The sequence below is a fragment of the Zeus faber genome (assembly GCF_960531495.2).
Source record: "Zeus faber genome assembly, chromosome: 17".
NCBI lineage: Eukaryota > Metazoa > Chordata > Actinopteri > Zeiformes > Zeidae > Zeus > Zeus faber.
The window spans coordinates 30,143,313-30,160,812 of record NC_137204.1 but is presented as its reverse complement, the minus strand read 5'-3'; the positions used below and the strand labels follow the sequence as shown (position 1 = coordinate 30,160,812).

The 17,500-nt window shown below is 43.0% G+C and overlaps 1 protein-coding gene across 1 annotated transcript in view; it reads right to left on the bottom strand.

Annotated features, from left to right (window-relative positions):
* LOC307243092 (uncharacterized protein) overlaps nt 1-17,500 on the bottom strand; it is a gene marked incomplete at its 5' end in the record, with an annotated part of 53,599 nt that overhangs the window by 15,760 nt on the left and 20,339 nt on the right. Inside the window, 7 exons of the mRNA XM_080017742.1 lie at nt 861-1,022; nt 2,157-2,255; nt 2,679-2,850; nt 3,056-3,135; nt 9,242-9,487; nt 9,882-9,969; nt 14,488-14,615. Coding sequence (XP_079873868.1) covers nt 861-1,022; nt 2,157-2,255; nt 2,679-2,850; nt 3,056-3,135; nt 9,242-9,487; nt 9,882-9,969; nt 14,488-14,615 — 975 coding nt within the window. The remainder of the gene's footprint in view (nt 1-860; nt 1,023-2,156; nt 2,256-2,678; nt 2,851-3,055; nt 3,136-9,241; nt 9,488-9,881; nt 9,970-14,487; nt 14,616-17,500) is intronic.

Genomic DNA, 17,500 nt, shown 5'->3' with positions numbered 1-17,500 from the left:
ACTAGTTATTCAACTTGTCATATTAGTTATACAACTAGTCATACTAGTTATTCAAGTTGTCATACCAGTTATTCAACTTATCATACTAGTTATACAGCTAGTCATACTAGTTGGACAACTAGTCATACTAGTTATTCAACGTGTCATACTAGTTATACAGCTAGTCATACTAGCTGGACAACTAGTCATACTAGTTATACAACTAGTCATACTAGTTATTAAACTAGACATACTAGTTATACAAATAGTCATACTAGTTTTAAAAATAGACACACTAGTTATACAACTAGACATACTAGTTGTACAGTAGTCATACTAGTTATTCAACTTGTCATACTAGTTATTCAACTTGTCATATTAGTTATACAACTAGTCATACTAGTTATTCAAGTTTTCATACCAGTTATTCAACTTGTCATACTAGTTATACAACTAATCATACTAGTTATTCAACTTGTCATACTAGTTATACAACTAGTCATACTAGTTATTCAACTTGTCATACTAGTTATACAGCTAGACATACTAGTTATTCAACTAGACGTACTAGTTATACAACTAGACATACTAGTTATTCAACTTGACATACTAGTTATACAACTAGTCATACTAGTTATTCAACTTGTCATACTAGTTATACAACTAGTCTTACTAGTTATTCAACTTGACATACTAGTTATACAACTAGTCATACTAGTTATTCAACTTGTCATACTAGTTATTCAACTAGACGTACTAGTTATTCAACTAGACATACTAGTTATACAACTAGACATACTAGTTATTCAACTAGACATAATAATTAATACTAAACAAGCCTCAGGACATACATCCTGGGGCACAGAGACGTGTACACCTACAGTGTTGGTAGCCTCCACCCTCCTGCGGGACAACGTTTCGTAGGTGGAGAAGCGGGAGCGCTGGGCCACCAGGTTCTGGGCCAACACTGGGCTGGTGCTGCGGCTGGTGTAGGGGTAGAAGCTGAGCTCCGAGGTGGAGGGAGAAACACCACCAGGCACCACCTGTCAGGGTCAGAAAGCCACCATCAATCAATATATAGAGATTTATAGAGACATTATTATTATTATTATTATTATTATTATTATTATCATGATCATTATTATTATTATTATTATTATTATTATTATTATTATTATTATCATGATCATTATTATTATTATTATTATTATTATTATTATCATGATCATTATTATTATTATTATTATTATTATTATTATTATTATTATTATTATCATGATCATTATTATTATTATTATTATTATTATTATTATTATCATGATCATTATTATTATTATTATTATTATTATTATTATTATCATGATCATTAATATTATTATTATTATTATTATTATTATTATTATTATTATTATTATCATGATCATTAATATTATTATTATTATTATTATTATCATGATCATTATTATTATAATTTTTATTATTATTATTATCATGATCATTAATATTATTATTATTATTATTATTATCATGATCATTATTATTATAATTTTTATTATTATTATTATTATCATGATCATTATTATTATTATTATTATTATTATTATAAGGAGGAGTAGTAGTAGCAGTATTAGTAAAGTATTAGTAGTAATAGTATAGAAGTATAGTAGTAGTAGTAGTAGTAGTAGTAGTAGTATAGTAGTAGTAGAAGTAGTAGTAGCAGAGGTAGTAGTAGTATTAGTGGTATAGAAGTAGAGTAGTAATAATAGTAGTAGTAGTAGTATAGTATTAGTAGTATAGTAAAAGTAGTAGTAGTAGTAATAGTAGTAGTAAACTAATAGCAGTAGTAGTAGTAGTAGTAGTAGTAGTAGTCGTAGTAGTATTAGTGGTAGTATAGTAGTGGTAGTAGTAGTATAGTAGTAGTTGTATAGTAGTAGTAGTAGTAGTATAGTAGTAGTAGAAGAAGTATAGTAGTATAGTACATCCATCTATCTTCTTATCATGTATTGTATGTTGTGGTGCAGTCCACTGACCCTGCCGTCGGACATGCGGTGCAGGGGGTTGTACTCCATGTAGTAGTATAGTAGTATATAGTAGTATAGTAGTATAGTAGTATAGTAGTAAAGTACATCCATCTATCTTCTTATCATGTATTGTATGTTGTGGTGCAGTCCACTGACCCTGCCGTCGGACATGCGGTGCAGGGGGTTGTACTCCATGGAGGCTGTGGTGGTGTAGGGACTGTTAAACACCCGGGGAGGACTCTCAAAACCACCCAGCTGCAGGGAAACACACACACACACACACCTTCAATTCACAACTAATATCCTCCTCCATTCATTCACTCACTCACTCACGCACTAATTCATTCATTCACTGAATAATTAATTAATCAAATAATTTATTAATTCATTCACTCACTAATCCATTCATTCATTCATTCATTCATTCATCAGTAACCACTTCAGGATCTGCCATGGCCGTCCAGTAGAGGGCAGAAATGAATTCAGTTTTAAATGGTATTATCTGTTGTGATGCGTAGTGTTTATTTATTAATCCATTAGAACGTAAGCACACACACACACACACACACACACACACACACACACACACACACACATAAAATTATGATTTCATAAATACATAATTATCTGTAATATCATACAGTATAATCTGAACTAATCCCTGAGAGCGCGACGCACCCGTTCAGACGCGGTGTCCCAGTCCCTGGAGGACAGGGATTCCAGGGAGCCTCGGTAGTGGTTCATCCCCAGACGGGAGCTCTCCCACTGGGTGAGGCGGGGGCCGTTCTCCCCCTGGAGCTGGAGACCTCCAGCACCATCTGGTTCCCTGCTGCTGGAGCCATTCTGCTCTCTAGGAGATACATGGTATCTGCTCATAGTAATAATGAAACTACTACTACCACTACTACTACTACTACTATTACTACCTATGCTACTACTATTACTACTACGGCTACTAAAATAATAATAATAATAATAATAATAATAATAATAATAATCAGAATCAGAATCAGAATCAGAATCAGAATGAGGAGGATGTGCATGTGAGCTCCTACCCGTTGGCTGGCTCAGTGTTGAGGAGCAACTGGTATTTTGGGTCCTGGACGGAGTTCGGAAGGACCGAATACTCTGACTCCTGGAGGAAGAGATGGAGGGATGAAGAGAGAGAGAGATGAAGAGGTGGAGCGAGAGAGAGAGGGAGAGGTGGAGAAATGAAGAGATGAAGAGAGAAGGAGAGGTGGAGAGATGGAGAGAGATTCAGAATCAGGACACTCTGTTTTCAGCCCTGAAGCAGCAAACCACCGATGCAGACGTGATGACAAGAACTTTGTGCATTTTTCTTTGTTTTGTTTTCCACGCGTCACGTTGTGAAGAGGTTTAAAGGGGAATTCCACCATTTTCAGCCTAAAAGGGACGAAACCCTCCCCCCGGGGTTGCCATGTGTTTTATAGAACCACTGCCTCCGCTTCCCCTGCTTCTGGGAACAGGGTGATGCTGATTGAGAGGCGGTGATGTCGCGCCCCTGGCGGCCCCATGGAGATAAACGGACAATCTCCATTCATTCCAAACAGCCGCTTAAAGATGGAACTCACGCTTGTTCCAGCTTTTCAAAGGAGTGACATCGGACTAGCGCTCTGTCTTTTACAACAAGGTGGTGAACATAGTGCGTTCATCAAGCGCTTTCACAGAACATGCCTCACATTCACACATTCACAGCCGGGGAAGGCGCACGCCTGCTCCATAAGAGCGGTTTGGGGGTTAAGTGTCTTGCTCAAGGACACTTCGGCCACCAGGAGGAGCCTCCTGAGCTGCTGCCCTGTGCAATGCAACATAATCCAATACACCAGCTCAGCCTTACATTCTGCTGTTTCCCACAGTGTTCAGGCTGTTTTTACGCTGTCAAATGAGAAGTGTTCATTCAGTGATGTGTTTTAAAATGGGCGTGGCGTTGTACCAAGCTGCATTATAATCAGAGGTGTTTCTGATATTCTGTTCCCCTCATGTATGTCAATAAGGAGGACAAACAATAATAAACACCTCTCAGTATGCTGTAGCTCAGTCATAAACATGTCGTTTGATTTACACATTTCATGTCAACAAAAAATGGACATTCGTAGAATTCATGTTCATGTTCATTCACTCAGAGCTGGCTGATTGGGTTACATTGGATTGTACCTGATCAAGTGCACACTGAGTGGCCAATTGGCCGCTAAACCGGCCAAAATAACAGAGATAGTGTCTGATTCACAAACCACCGAACAGAAATTATTATGTGACGGCATCTGAAGGGAGCGGAAAAACACTACAAGTTATAGGGAATAGTGACAAAGTGGTCAAAACTGGCATTGAACCACAGATGGCATCGAGCCTGCAGGACCATGGTCAGCTCCTCAGGCCGCAGCCTTTCCTGTGCAGCGGCTTGGTAGAGTAAAAAATGCATGAAATCAACTGTCATCATTTCTACATTGTAATATCAAGATTCAGTGAGAACTAGAATGAAAAACAAAATATTTTACATTGTATTCACGCAATAAATTAATAAGTAATAAGTGAGAACAAGTAAGTAATACATGTGGGAAGAGTACGTTTTATAACAGATTAACTCATACTATTTGGACTTCCACCTTCCCCGTATATGCCCTTATTTGGAGTTCCACCTTCCTATGTTTGATATTTTATGCTTCAAGTCGCTGTTGAGAATGGAATTGAGATTGTCCGTGCATCTCCACATCACCGTCTCTCAAACAGTCTGATCCTGTTCTCAGAAGCAGAGAGGTGGAGGAAGTAGAGTAGGTGGAGGAAGTGTAGTAAGTGTTCTTAAGTAAGGGTTGGATGAACCACATAACAACTGGTGTACGTTGTACTCGTACTTTGGTGGAATGGGTGGAATTCCCCTTTTGAACAATCAACACACGACAACAGAGGTTTGAGTTTCATGCGGTGCCTTCGATTCAAGTGCAGGAGTGGGTTGAATTTTGGGAAGTGGGATGTGCGGGTGCATCCGGAGTCAGTCTGATTAGTGTGCTAGCTGTGGGCGTGGCTGTGTCCTGCTGCGTGCACGGAGGGACGCGGGCGTTCAGAGCATTTCAATCTGGAGGTGGTTAGTGGAGGCTTTGGTTAAGTGGGTTTTCTCATGCGGAGGAGGTGGGGGGCGCTGCCGCTGCACATACACGTGGGACGCTGCCGCTGCACGTGCACGCCCCTGCAGCATCACTTACCGAACCCACTCCCGAGTCGGCTGTAGACTCCCTGCCAGAGCCGGTGCTGCTGGGTGATTTTGGAGTGCCGTCGTCGTTATTGGGGGGTCCAGTTCCTGCATGTGGATCTTTTGTCTTCTGGACCCGGAGACCGCCCGGACTGGGGTCCATGGTCGTGGTGGATCTTAGCGGAGGAGGGGTCACCATGATGCTGGGAACCGGACTCTCAGGGCTCTGCTGGTCACAACTGGGTGCCGTTTCCAGTAGAATACAGATAGGGGGCGCCGAACTGGGCGATGTGGATGCTCCGGGGGGCGCCCCAGCGGATGGGGAGCCCGCCAACAGGCATCCGCTCCGGGGGGAACTGGACCCGGAAACGCAGTCAGGCACGGAGAATCTACCGATCAAGTCCTTGATGCTGCGGGAGCGGGTCCGGGACCACCTCGGGGCCGCCCACCTCTGGTTGGACCTCTGGGGCTGCAGCGCTTCTTCCTCGGTGGTGGTGGTCCGGTTCGGCTGGAGGGAGGTCTGGGTGTGGGGGACGTTGTGACGTTAGCGCCGTGTGCACGTCACGTTAGCGACAGCGTCGTGCATGTTAGCGACAGCGTCGTGCAGGCTAGCGTCGTCTGTCTCTCAACCTGTCTGCCTGTCTGTCTGTCTGTCTGTCTATCTGTCTCTCTCTCTCTCTTCCTGTCTGTCTCTTTACCTGTCTGTCTCCCTATTTGTCTGCCTGTATCTCTTTCTACCTGTCTGTCTCTCTACCTGTCTGTCTGCCTGTAAGTCTCTCTACCTGTCCGCCTGTCCATCTGTTTGTCTCCCGACCTGTCTGCGGGTCTGTCTCTCTACCTGTCTGTCTGTCTGTCCATCCATTGTGTCCATATGTGGGATCATGTGGTGGTGGAAGGTGATAAATAAACAAACCAGATGTTTCATGTTCTCACATGGGATTCATCACAGTGCAGACACACACACACACACACACACACACGGATAGACAGCTAGACAGACAGACAGACAGACAGACAGACAGACAGACAGACAGACAGACAGACAGACAGACAGACAGACAGACAGACAGACAGACAGACAGATAGATAGATAGATAGATAGATAGATAGATAGATAGATAGATAGATAGATAGACAGACAGACAGACAGACAGACAGACAGACAGACAGACAGACAGACAGACAGACAGACAGACAGACAGACAGACAGACAGACAGATAGATAGATAGATAGATAGATAGATAGATAGATAGATAGATAGATAGATAGATAGATAGATAGATAGATAGATAGATAGACAGACAGACAGACAGACAGACAGACAGATAGACGGATGGATGGATGGGGGCTTAGCACTAACTAGGCTAATGGGCCCCGTTCCTGGGTCATCCCCCGGGACGGGGAGCTGAGGCTGGGGACTGGGTCTGGATCAGCGCTAATCACCAGGATATTAAAATATAGCACAGGCCGTGGCGGCATTATCCCTCTAAGGCTTTTAAAAATCATTACAATTATTACTATTAGTAGTAGTAGTAGTAGTAGTATTATTTGTTATATTATTATTATTATTATTATTTTATTTGTTTATTATAATAATTATTATTATTATAATTATTATTATTATTAGTAGTAGTAGTATTTGTATAATAATAATAATAATAATAATAAAACTATTATTATTATTGTTATTAATAATAATAATAATAATAATAATAATAATAATGATAATGACAAGATAATAAATATTATTTGTATTATTATTATTATTATTATTTTATTTATTTTTTAGAAGAAGAAGAAGAAGAAACAGACTTTATTTATCACTCAACACACCACACTACAACACATGCTTGCACACACACACACACACACATGCTTTGATGGTGCTGGTGAAATGGCTCCTCTGCATTGACCCATCCTGGCTTGTCCTTCCTCCGGGGCCACAGCCAGGAGCAGTGGGCAGCGTACGTGGACGCGCCCGGGGACCAGGTGATAAATGTCCATCGCTGGTCAGACCATGATGGGTGCATGTTTTGGGTGGGGGTCCTTACTGACGTGAGGTGGAGGAAACCCCATGTGAGCACGGGGAGAACATGCAAACTCCACACAGAAAGGCTCCTGTTTGGGAGATAACCCACCGGAGCACGGTACCAACAGCGCCCCAGGCGGGAATCGAACCCAGGACCTTCTTGCTGTGAGGCAGCAGTGCAATGCACACTTATTTTATTAGTAGTGGTATTATTCTTATTCTTATTATTTTCTTTTTTGTAGTGGTATTATTCTTCTTCTTATTATTTTTTTCATCATTAGTGCTATTATTATTAATATTATTATTATTATTATTATTATTATTGTAATTATTATTTAAAAAAATGTTTTATTAGTCGTGGTATTATTATTATTATTTATATTATTATTATTTTGGGTCCTGTGACCTCTGCTGATGCAATGTGAAATCAGGATTAGAATTCTCCCGTTCATACATGACACATTCTAGTTTCCATATGTAAGGGTTTAAAACTTATTTTACATCATATGCAGAAATGTATTTAAAATACACAGTCCACTCATATAAAAAAATTCAATAGTACTGCTGGTCATTTATTTTCAAATATTCCAAAATATACTACTAATGAGTGAAATTGAATATAATTCCTAAAAACAGACCCAGACTCAAAACAATGAAATAGGTGAGATGAGCCGCAGGGCGTCGGCCATGTTGGCTAAATCTCAGATCCGGTGACGGTGAGACCCCAAATCCTGAATAATTCACCAGATTCTAAATATTACGGCGATTAAACGTCGAATGAAAGAAATGATCAGTGATCAGAATAATCCTGTCGTTTTCATAACAGATGAAAAACAAAATCCAGAAGCTGATCCAAGACCAGGACACGGCCTGACCTAATAGTAATAATAAATATAAATATAAATATAAATATAAATATAGCAATTTATTACATTCAAAATTCTTGATAATTCTTTGCTCTATTGTACGTTGCCGTGTTTTCTTTTTTCTACCTTTATTCTTATCACTTCATTGTTTTTTAAATTCTACATCCAATTTGAAAACAGCAAATTGACACATTGACACAAGTGTGTATGTGTCAAAAATCTGTGTTTTAATGTGTGTGTGTGTGTGTGTGTGTGTGTGTGTGTGTGTGTGTGTGTGTGTGTGTGTGTGTGTGTGTGTGTGTGTGTGTGTGTGTGCGTTGGCCAGATGAGCGTACAGATGTTTCCAACAGGGACTGTCTGAGGGAAGACTGACACACCTGGAGCCGTGCCAGACATACGCGTGTGCGTGTGCGTGTGTGTGTGTGTGGTTGTGTGTGTGTGTGTGTGTGTGTGTGTGTGGTTGTGTGGTTCTGTGTGTGTGTGTGTGTGTGTGTGTGTGGTTGTGTGTGTGTGTGTGTGTGTGTGTGGTTGTGTGTGTGTGTGTGTGTGTGTGTGTGTGTGTGTGTGTGGTTGTGTGGTTCTGTGTGTGTGTGTGTGCGTGTGTGTGTGTGTGTGTGGTTGTGTGTGTGTGTGTGTGTGTGTGTGTGTGGTTGTGTGTGTGTGTGTGTGTGTGTGTGTGTGTGTGTGTGTGTGGTTGTGTGTGTGTGTGTGTGTGTGTGGTTGTGTGGTTCTGTGTGTGTGTGTGTGGTTGTGTGTGTGTGGTTGTGTGTGTGTGTGTGTGTGTGTGTGTGGTTGTGTGTGTGTGTGTGTGTGTGTGTGTGTGTGTGTGTGGTTGTGTGGTTCTGTGTGTGTGTGTGTGTGTGTGTGTGTGTGTCTCCCAAACACATGGTTGCCCGTGACAAGGGTCATTATGACCAGACAGCCATGAATCAGGAATAACTGATGGCTGGTTGAAGCTATCGACCAATCAGCATCCAGTATTGGACAGCGGCGGAGTGATCAGGTCACACTGTATTGATCCAATATCAGGAACATTGGAGTCATCAAAGCAATGAAAGATACAAGTAGATCCAACCGAAGAAGAAGAAGAAGAAGAAGAAGAAGAAGAAGAAGAAGAAGAAGAGTTGAGGAGAACTCTACCATGTTGTTCTGTGTCTCGGTGGAGGTCTTCTCCTGCATGCTGTGGTGGATCTCCTCCTGGTTCTCCTGGTTCTCCTGGTCCTCCTGGTCCTCCTGGTTCTCCTGGCACTCTGGCCTCCTCTGGGAGACCTGGCCCAGGCTCCGGGCCTCCTCCTGGTACCTGTGCAGGTCGTGGGTCAGCAGTGCACTGAGCGCGCTCAGAGCGTCCTCCTGGAAGGACAGAGTGTGCGCCCGGGCCGGGCGTGGCTGCAGCACACAAACAAACATGGAGACTCAGGAACAAGTTCATTTCTGAAGTTAAATTCCGCCTGAGCAGGTGGCTCAGGCGGTAGAGCTGGTGGTCTAGTGATGTAAAGGTTGCTGGTTGGATCCCAGGCTCCTCCTGCTAGCATGCTGTAGTGTCCTTGAGCAAGACACTTAACCCCTAATTGCTCCTGATGGCTGCGTCTGTCGGTGATTGAACAATTGTAAGTGGCTTTGGATAAAAGCGTCTGATCAATGTAATGTAATGTAATGAGAATCAAAAACAAACAAAAACAAACAGTCAAGGCAACTCATTGTACGTTATCAGTGTTTCTACTTAGTTTGTGTTGGTTACGTAGTTTCATGTTTTTGTTGGCGGTCAGGGGGCTGTGCTTACGCTCGCGGCCTGGAGGAGGCGCTGTGGCTCTGCTGAGTCCCGGCGGGTGGTGCTCAACAGCTGCTGCTCCGCCCTGATGTCACACAGTCTGAGGAAAACAACAACAACAATCAACAACAATGACCCAAAAAGGAAACGCTAACAAACAGGAGAACAGAAAGATGAACCTGCACACAAGAAAGAGCTCGTCACGTACAATAAACCTCATAATAAACATGAAATATAAGCTAAAAGAATGAAAAAACATAATAACCCCGAGAGGAAACATTATAAGAACATTATACCCAGTAATATGTGGATTATATATATTGCTGTTTTTTCTCTTCTTTTTTTTGATCAACAAAAGACATGCAATATTAATATTAAAATTAATATTAATATTATTAATGATAATAATGATAATATTCTGGAGAAAAAGAAAGGAAAATACATCCACACAAAGTTAATCATATATATCTATCCATCCCTCCATCCATCCCTCCATCCACCCGTCCATCCCTCCATCCCTCCATCCACCCATCCATCCCTCCATCCACCCATCCATCCCTCCATCCACCCGTCCATCCCTCCATCCCTCCATCCAGCCGTCCATCCCTCCATCCACCCATCCATACCTCCATCCCTCCATCCACCCATCCATCCCTCCATCCACCCATCCATACCTCCATCCCTCCATCCACCCATCCATCCCTCCATCCACCCGTCCATCCCTCCATCCCTCCGTCCACCCGTCCATCCCTCCATCTCTCCATCCACCCATCCGAAGACAGACTCTGCTGAGATTTAACTGCATTTCAACAATCTTCCGTTAGAGGGCGCTACACAGCGGTGGCTCATGAGCAGAGGAAAGAGATGCTCATTCTATATATGTATGTAAATATAACTACATATGAAATAATTACCATGTACACTATATGGTAATTAATTCCATATCTATATTCTGTTCAGCTAGACAGACAGACAGACAGACAGACAGACATCAGACAGACAAACCGATAGACCGACAGACAGACAGCCAGACAGACAGACAGACAGATAGATAGATAGATAGATAGATATAGATGGATCGTATAATTAAGATATTAATAGTACAGTAACTGTATATTAATAGTACAGTAATAGTATATTTATAGTACAATAATAGTATTAGTACAATAAGAGAATAGTACCTACCTACCCTTTTCTTACCTACCTACCTACCCACCTACCTCCTTACCTACCTACATACCTACCTATTGTAAGAAGTAATATGGGCTATTAAATGACGCCTGTTATAAAATGGCGCCTCTGGTTGGAAATGTCTCTTTGTGTCGCACACATATTGTCTCCTGTACTTTTCCTATTGCGTGCATGTTGCTCATGCTTCATTGCACGTACATAGGTCTTTGTGACCCATATATCCTTTTGTGACGACTTAGTTAGGGGAGACTTTATAAGGGTTGTCGTCTTTGTCGTCATTGTCTTTTTGGCTCGTCTCTTCGTCTTGGGCTTCGCTAATTGCCCCTGCAGATATTCCGGTAGTCGTACAAATAAAGAATACTTTGCCTCACATCCGTCTCTGTCTCATTGAAGAAGCTCCACACATCAACCAACCTGGGAGGGATCCGCCGCCTTAGGATCTCAACACTACCTACCTACCTACCTACCTACCTACCTACCTACCTCCTTACCTACCTACCTCCTTACCTACCTACCTACCTTCTACTTACCTACCTACCTACCTTCTACTTACCTACCTACCTACCTACCTACCTACCTACCTACATACATACATTCTCCTTACCTACCTACCTACCTCCTTACCTACCTACCTACCTTCTACTTACCTACCTACCTACCTTCTACCTACCTACCTACCTACCTACCTACCTACTTACCTACCTACCTACCTTCTACCTACCTACCTCCTTACCTACCTACCTACCTTCTACTTACCTACCTACCTACCTTCTACCTACCTACCTACCTACCTACCTACCTACCTACCTACCTACATTCTCCTTACCTACCTACCTACCTACCAACCTACCTACCTACCTACCTACCTATCTATCTACCTACCTACCTACCTATCTATCTACCTACCTACCTACCTACCTACCTACCTACCTACCTCCCTACCTACCTAACCACCTATCTACCTACCATTACCTACCTACCTACCTATCTACCTCCTTACCTACCTTCTACTTACCTACCTACCTACCTACCTTCTCCTTACCTACCTACCTACCTACCTATCTATCTATCTATCTATCAATCTATCTACCTACCTAACCACCTATCTACCTTCCATTACCTACCTACCTACCTACCTACCTACCTACCTACCTATCTATCTATCTATCTAACTACCAATCTACCATTACCTACCTACCTACCTACCTACCTACCTACCTACCTACCTACCTACCTACCTACCTACCTACCTACCTACATCCTTACCTACCTACCTATCTACCTACTTACCTACCTACCTCCTTACCTACCTACCTGCCTATCTACCTCCTTACCTACCTACCTACCTACCTACCTACCTACCTACCTACCTCCTTACCTACCTACCAACCAACCTACCTACCTACCTTATCCATACCTACCTACCTACCTTATCCTTACCTACCTACCTACCTACCTACCTTCTTACCTACCTACCTACCTACCTACCTACCTACCTACCTACCTACCTACCTACCTACCTATCTATCTACCTACCTACCTACCTATCTATCTATCTACCTATCTACCTACCATTACCTACCTACCTACCTACCTTCTTACCTACCTACCTACCTACCTACCTACCTATCTATCTACCTACCTACCTACCTATCTATCTACCTACCATTACCTACCTACCTACCTACCTACCTCCTTACCTACCTACCTACCTTCTACTTACCTACCTACCTACCTACCTTCTCCTTACCTACCTACCTACCTACCTACCTATCTATCTATCTATCTATCTATCTATCTATCTATCTATCTATCTATCTACCTATCTATCTATCTATCTATCTATCTATCTGTCTATCTATCTATCTATCTGTCTATCTATCTATCTACCTAACTACCTATCTACCTACCATTACCTACCTACCTACCTCCTTACCTACCTACCTATCTACCTACCTACCTCGTTACCTACCTACCTGCCTACCTACCTCCTTACCTACCTACCTACCTATCTACATCCCTACCTACCTACCTACCTACCTACCTACCTACCTCCTTACCTACCTACCTACCTCCTTACCTACCTTATCCTTACCTACCTACCTACCTACCTTCTTACCTACCTACCTACCTACCTTCTTACCTACCTACCTACCTCCTCTTCATCTACAGAAACAAATACATGTGAAGTCCCTCCTAGTTGAAAACCAAGTGAACCCCAGGTGAACGGAGGAATGAAGATCCCTCCTTCGTAGTGGAAGGAGGCTGCTTTGGTTTCATTCAAGGAAATCATCTCAGGTTCTGTCTTTAATCTGCTGATTCACCTGGAGACAGGAGGCAATGTGACGGTAAACCAGGAGATTACCAGGAACCGTGTGGGCATGTGCACGTGCATGTGTGTTGATGTGTGTGTGTGTGTGTGTGTGTGTGTGTGTGTGTGTGTGTGTGTGTGTGTGTGTGTGTGTGTGTGCATGTGTGTGTGTTTTTCTTGTGTGTTTATTGCTGATGAGTTTGAGCTTGTCTTGTCTGCAGCATGAAGATGCTACGTCTGATAGTGAGTCATAGAGAAAGAGAGGTGGAGGGAGGTGGAGAGAGAGGGAGAGAGAGAAGCATATCGTGGTAAAACATCATAGAAGACAATAGAAGAGCTTATAAGAGAACAGAGAAACCCTGCGGTTATGAAGGAGATCAAAGTGCTTTAAAATACCTTCAATCATTTAATACAAACAAACAAAGTTCATTTCAGTTTCGGTTCACGAGGGATTCCCGTATTCATTTCACTAAAATTCGGCAAATATTATGGAAATATTATCCCAAAGAAATACTCAAATAAATGTGGAACAGCTCATTTCCTGTTGTGATTCTCCTAAGCCCCAGGAAGCTGCAACGCAACAGAACCACATCCAGTTGGAGGTCAGGACGTGGCAACGCGGCAACTGCACTAAATCACGTCGTAAACCTTGAACCTTGTGTTTTCAGGGACGGAGACGAGCGTCCGTGTCCCTTTTGTTGGATGAATAAAAGATTTAAAGCGCTGTGTTCCACCTGGTCCGGCCATTGTAGCTTGAATGTTATTCTCCCTTGTAAGTCGCTTTGGATAAAAGCGTCTGATAAATGACTAAATGTAAATGTAAATTGTCAACCCGGTCCCCCTGCTGGGCTGCTGCGGCACTGCACGTCGGAAAGTCCTCGGCAAAACAAGGATTTAACCATTTTGATGAAGATTTGGTGGTTTATTCGTATCCATTTTTGTAAAAACACCCAGCTCTCCCCGTCTCTGCCACATATTATGGGATGTGAAAGCCAGACGCATGCACCACAACAGGCACCGCTAGGGGGCTCTGTTCCTACAGTCTGATCTTTTTTTGGGGTTTAGTGTGAGGCCGGTGCGATCGTTTGAATATTGAAAAGCCGACGTTGGTTTTACCGTGAGCGTATGTCCGCTAGCTCTCGCTCGGTGCGTCTCTGCAGCTCTCGGAGGTCAAAGGTCAGACGCCGGCTCTCTGGGGTGTAGAAACTCACTCCTTCAACTTCCTTCCTCTCACCCCCAAAAACCTGAAGGGAAGAAGAACAGCAGCCATTTTGGTTTGGTTTGGAGCGGCCATTTTCAGTCTTTGGGTTTGGGTGAGGCTAACCCTGTGAACACACTGTCAAACCTCGTCAAAATCCAACACTCGTTTTAAACGCTCATTTCATAAACTTATTTCATAAACTCTTCTCATAAATTCACTCAATTATATTTTTCAAAATGTTTGAAAATGCATTTCCTGTGATTTGTCTCCAACCCTTTGAAACTGTCACTACGGTGATCAGCCCAGTCGATGGGAACTTGTCTTTGGAGCAACCACGTTCAATCTGTGGTCCCCTGGTGGGCTGCAGGGGTACTGTGAGGGGACCGGCATATATATATATATATAATTTATACATTTTTGAATACAATTACAAAACAACAACAACTCCTGATTAATAGATAAGCCAACAGCAGCTTCTTGATCAAGGACACGCCCGCCTCCTTGCAACAGACATTTTGGAGATTTTCAAGGGAAACGTGAGTCAGGGATCAGACAAGAAGTCAGAAAAACTGGAGGAAGGGTGTGTGTGTGCGTGTGTGTGTGTGTGTGTGTGTGTGTGTGTGTGTGTGTGTGTGTTAGGTCTTACTTCACACTGAGTCATCTGTACACACCCTTCCCCACCCTTTCCAGCCGTCTGTCTGTCTGTATCTGTCTCCGTCTGTCGCTCCTTCACGTCCATCTGCCTCCGTCTTCCCTCCAGGATCAGATGTCATCACCATAAGGTTTCTGGGGCGTGTCACCTGGAACACTCCTCAATTTACGGGTGTGACTTGTTAAAAGTCAACGCTGTGGAATTTCTGTCCCTCAGCCAATCAGCTGCTCTGTTACCGGGCGGGGTCCGTCCACAGGAAACAGACCAATGTATTGCTGTGTCTGGACTGTCACATCTCAACTGGGCAGAGAAGGGAGCGCCCATGGTCCATCCGACCAGTTCACCACCTTCCCAGGTTTCTCCAAGTGGCGTCTACGACGAGAGGAGGAGGAGCCTCCCCGAGGAGGGCGGAGCCTCAATGAGGAGGGCGGAGCCAGAGTTCCCTGCTGCAGAGGACTCGCTCAGTGGGGTCTCACACAGTTCCAAGCAGATGTTTGGTTTGTGTGATGCAGGGAAGGGGAAGGGTGGATGTCTGCAGGTGTGGCTGCAACCGTGACGCTGGAGGTGGAGGAGGTGGTGGAGGAGATGGAAGTTGAGGTGGTGGTGGTGAAGGTGGTGCAGGTGGAGTTTGAGGTGGAGATGGAGAAGTGGTCTTTATTTAGGATTCAAGGCACTGCACCAGCATGGCTACGATATGCTGTCCCATCGGATCTGAAGAAGCATTCCAGGTGACCACCTCCAGACCTGGAGAAGCATTCCAGGTGACCACCTCCAAACCTGGAGAAGCATTCCAGGTGACCACCTCCAAACCTGGAGAAGCATTCCAGGTGACCACCTCCAAACCTGGAGAACCATTCCAGACCCAAAGAAGCATTCCAGGTGACCACTTGCAAACCTGGAGAAGCATTCCAGGTTACCACCTCCAAACCTGGAGAACCATTCCAGATGACCACCCCCAGACCCAAAGAAGCATTCCAGGTGACCAACTGCAAACCTGTAGAAGCATTCCAGGTGACCACCTCCAAACCTGGAGAACCATTCAAGATGACCACCTCCAAACCCAAAGAAGCATTACAGGTGACCACCTCCAAACCTGGAGAAGCATTCCTGGTGACCACCTCCAAATCCGGAGAAGCATTTCAGATGACCACTTCCAGACCTGGAGAAGCATTCCAGGTGACCACCTCCAAACCTGGAAAAGCATTCCTGGTGACCACCTCCAAACCCGGAGAAGCATTCCAGATGACCACCTCCAGACCTGGAGGAGCATTCCAGGTGACCACCTCCAAACCTCGAGAAGCATTCCAGATGACCACCTCCAGACCTGGAGAGGCATTCCAGGTGACCACATCCAAACCGGTAGAAGCATTCCAGGTGACCACCTCCAAACCTGGAGAAGCATTCCAGGTGACCACCTCCAAACCGGTAGAAGCATTCCAGGTGACCACCTCCAGGCCCGATGAAGCATTCCAGGTGACCACCTCCAGGCCCGATGAAGCATTCCAGGTGAGCAGCTCCAAAGTTTGCTGATCACTTCTTTGGTGACCTCACAGGTGTGACATTTCCACTGTTATTCTACAGTGTGAAATCTTACCTTCACTTCAGTGTTCATTTCATGTTGGGCTGTGGTAAGGTTGGTCTCCACTTCCCATGTTCATAAAACACTTTGACAGACGGATAGAACGAATAATAGAGAGCGAGAGATTGACAGACAGATACAGAGAGAGAGAGAGAGAGTGATGGATGGTTGACAGACACGCCGATGGAGGGAGAGAAGGTGATAATGTTTTCACATTCGTCAGGAAAAGTGACACTGGAGACCAACTGAGATGAAATCTTTCATGTTTTTACCAACCAGGCGTTGTGTTGCGAGCTTTAATTATCTTTATTATTATTATTATTATTATTATTATTATTAATAACAGTTATAATAATAAAAATAATAATAATAATAATAATTATTATTATTATTATTATTATTATTATTAATAGTATTATCATTATTATTATTATAATAATAATGATAATACTATTAATAATAATAATAATAATAATAATAGTTATTATTATAACTGTTATAACTGTAATAATAATAATTATTATTATTAATATTATTATTAATATTAATAATAATAATAATAATAATAATAATAATAATAATAATAATAATAATAACAATCATCATTGTTATTATTGTAGAAGATTGCTTTGAAGAGGTTGGCTTTGGGTTTGGGTTTCTTGTCTTCTCTTGTCTCCGCAGCCGTCTGAGTGGATCG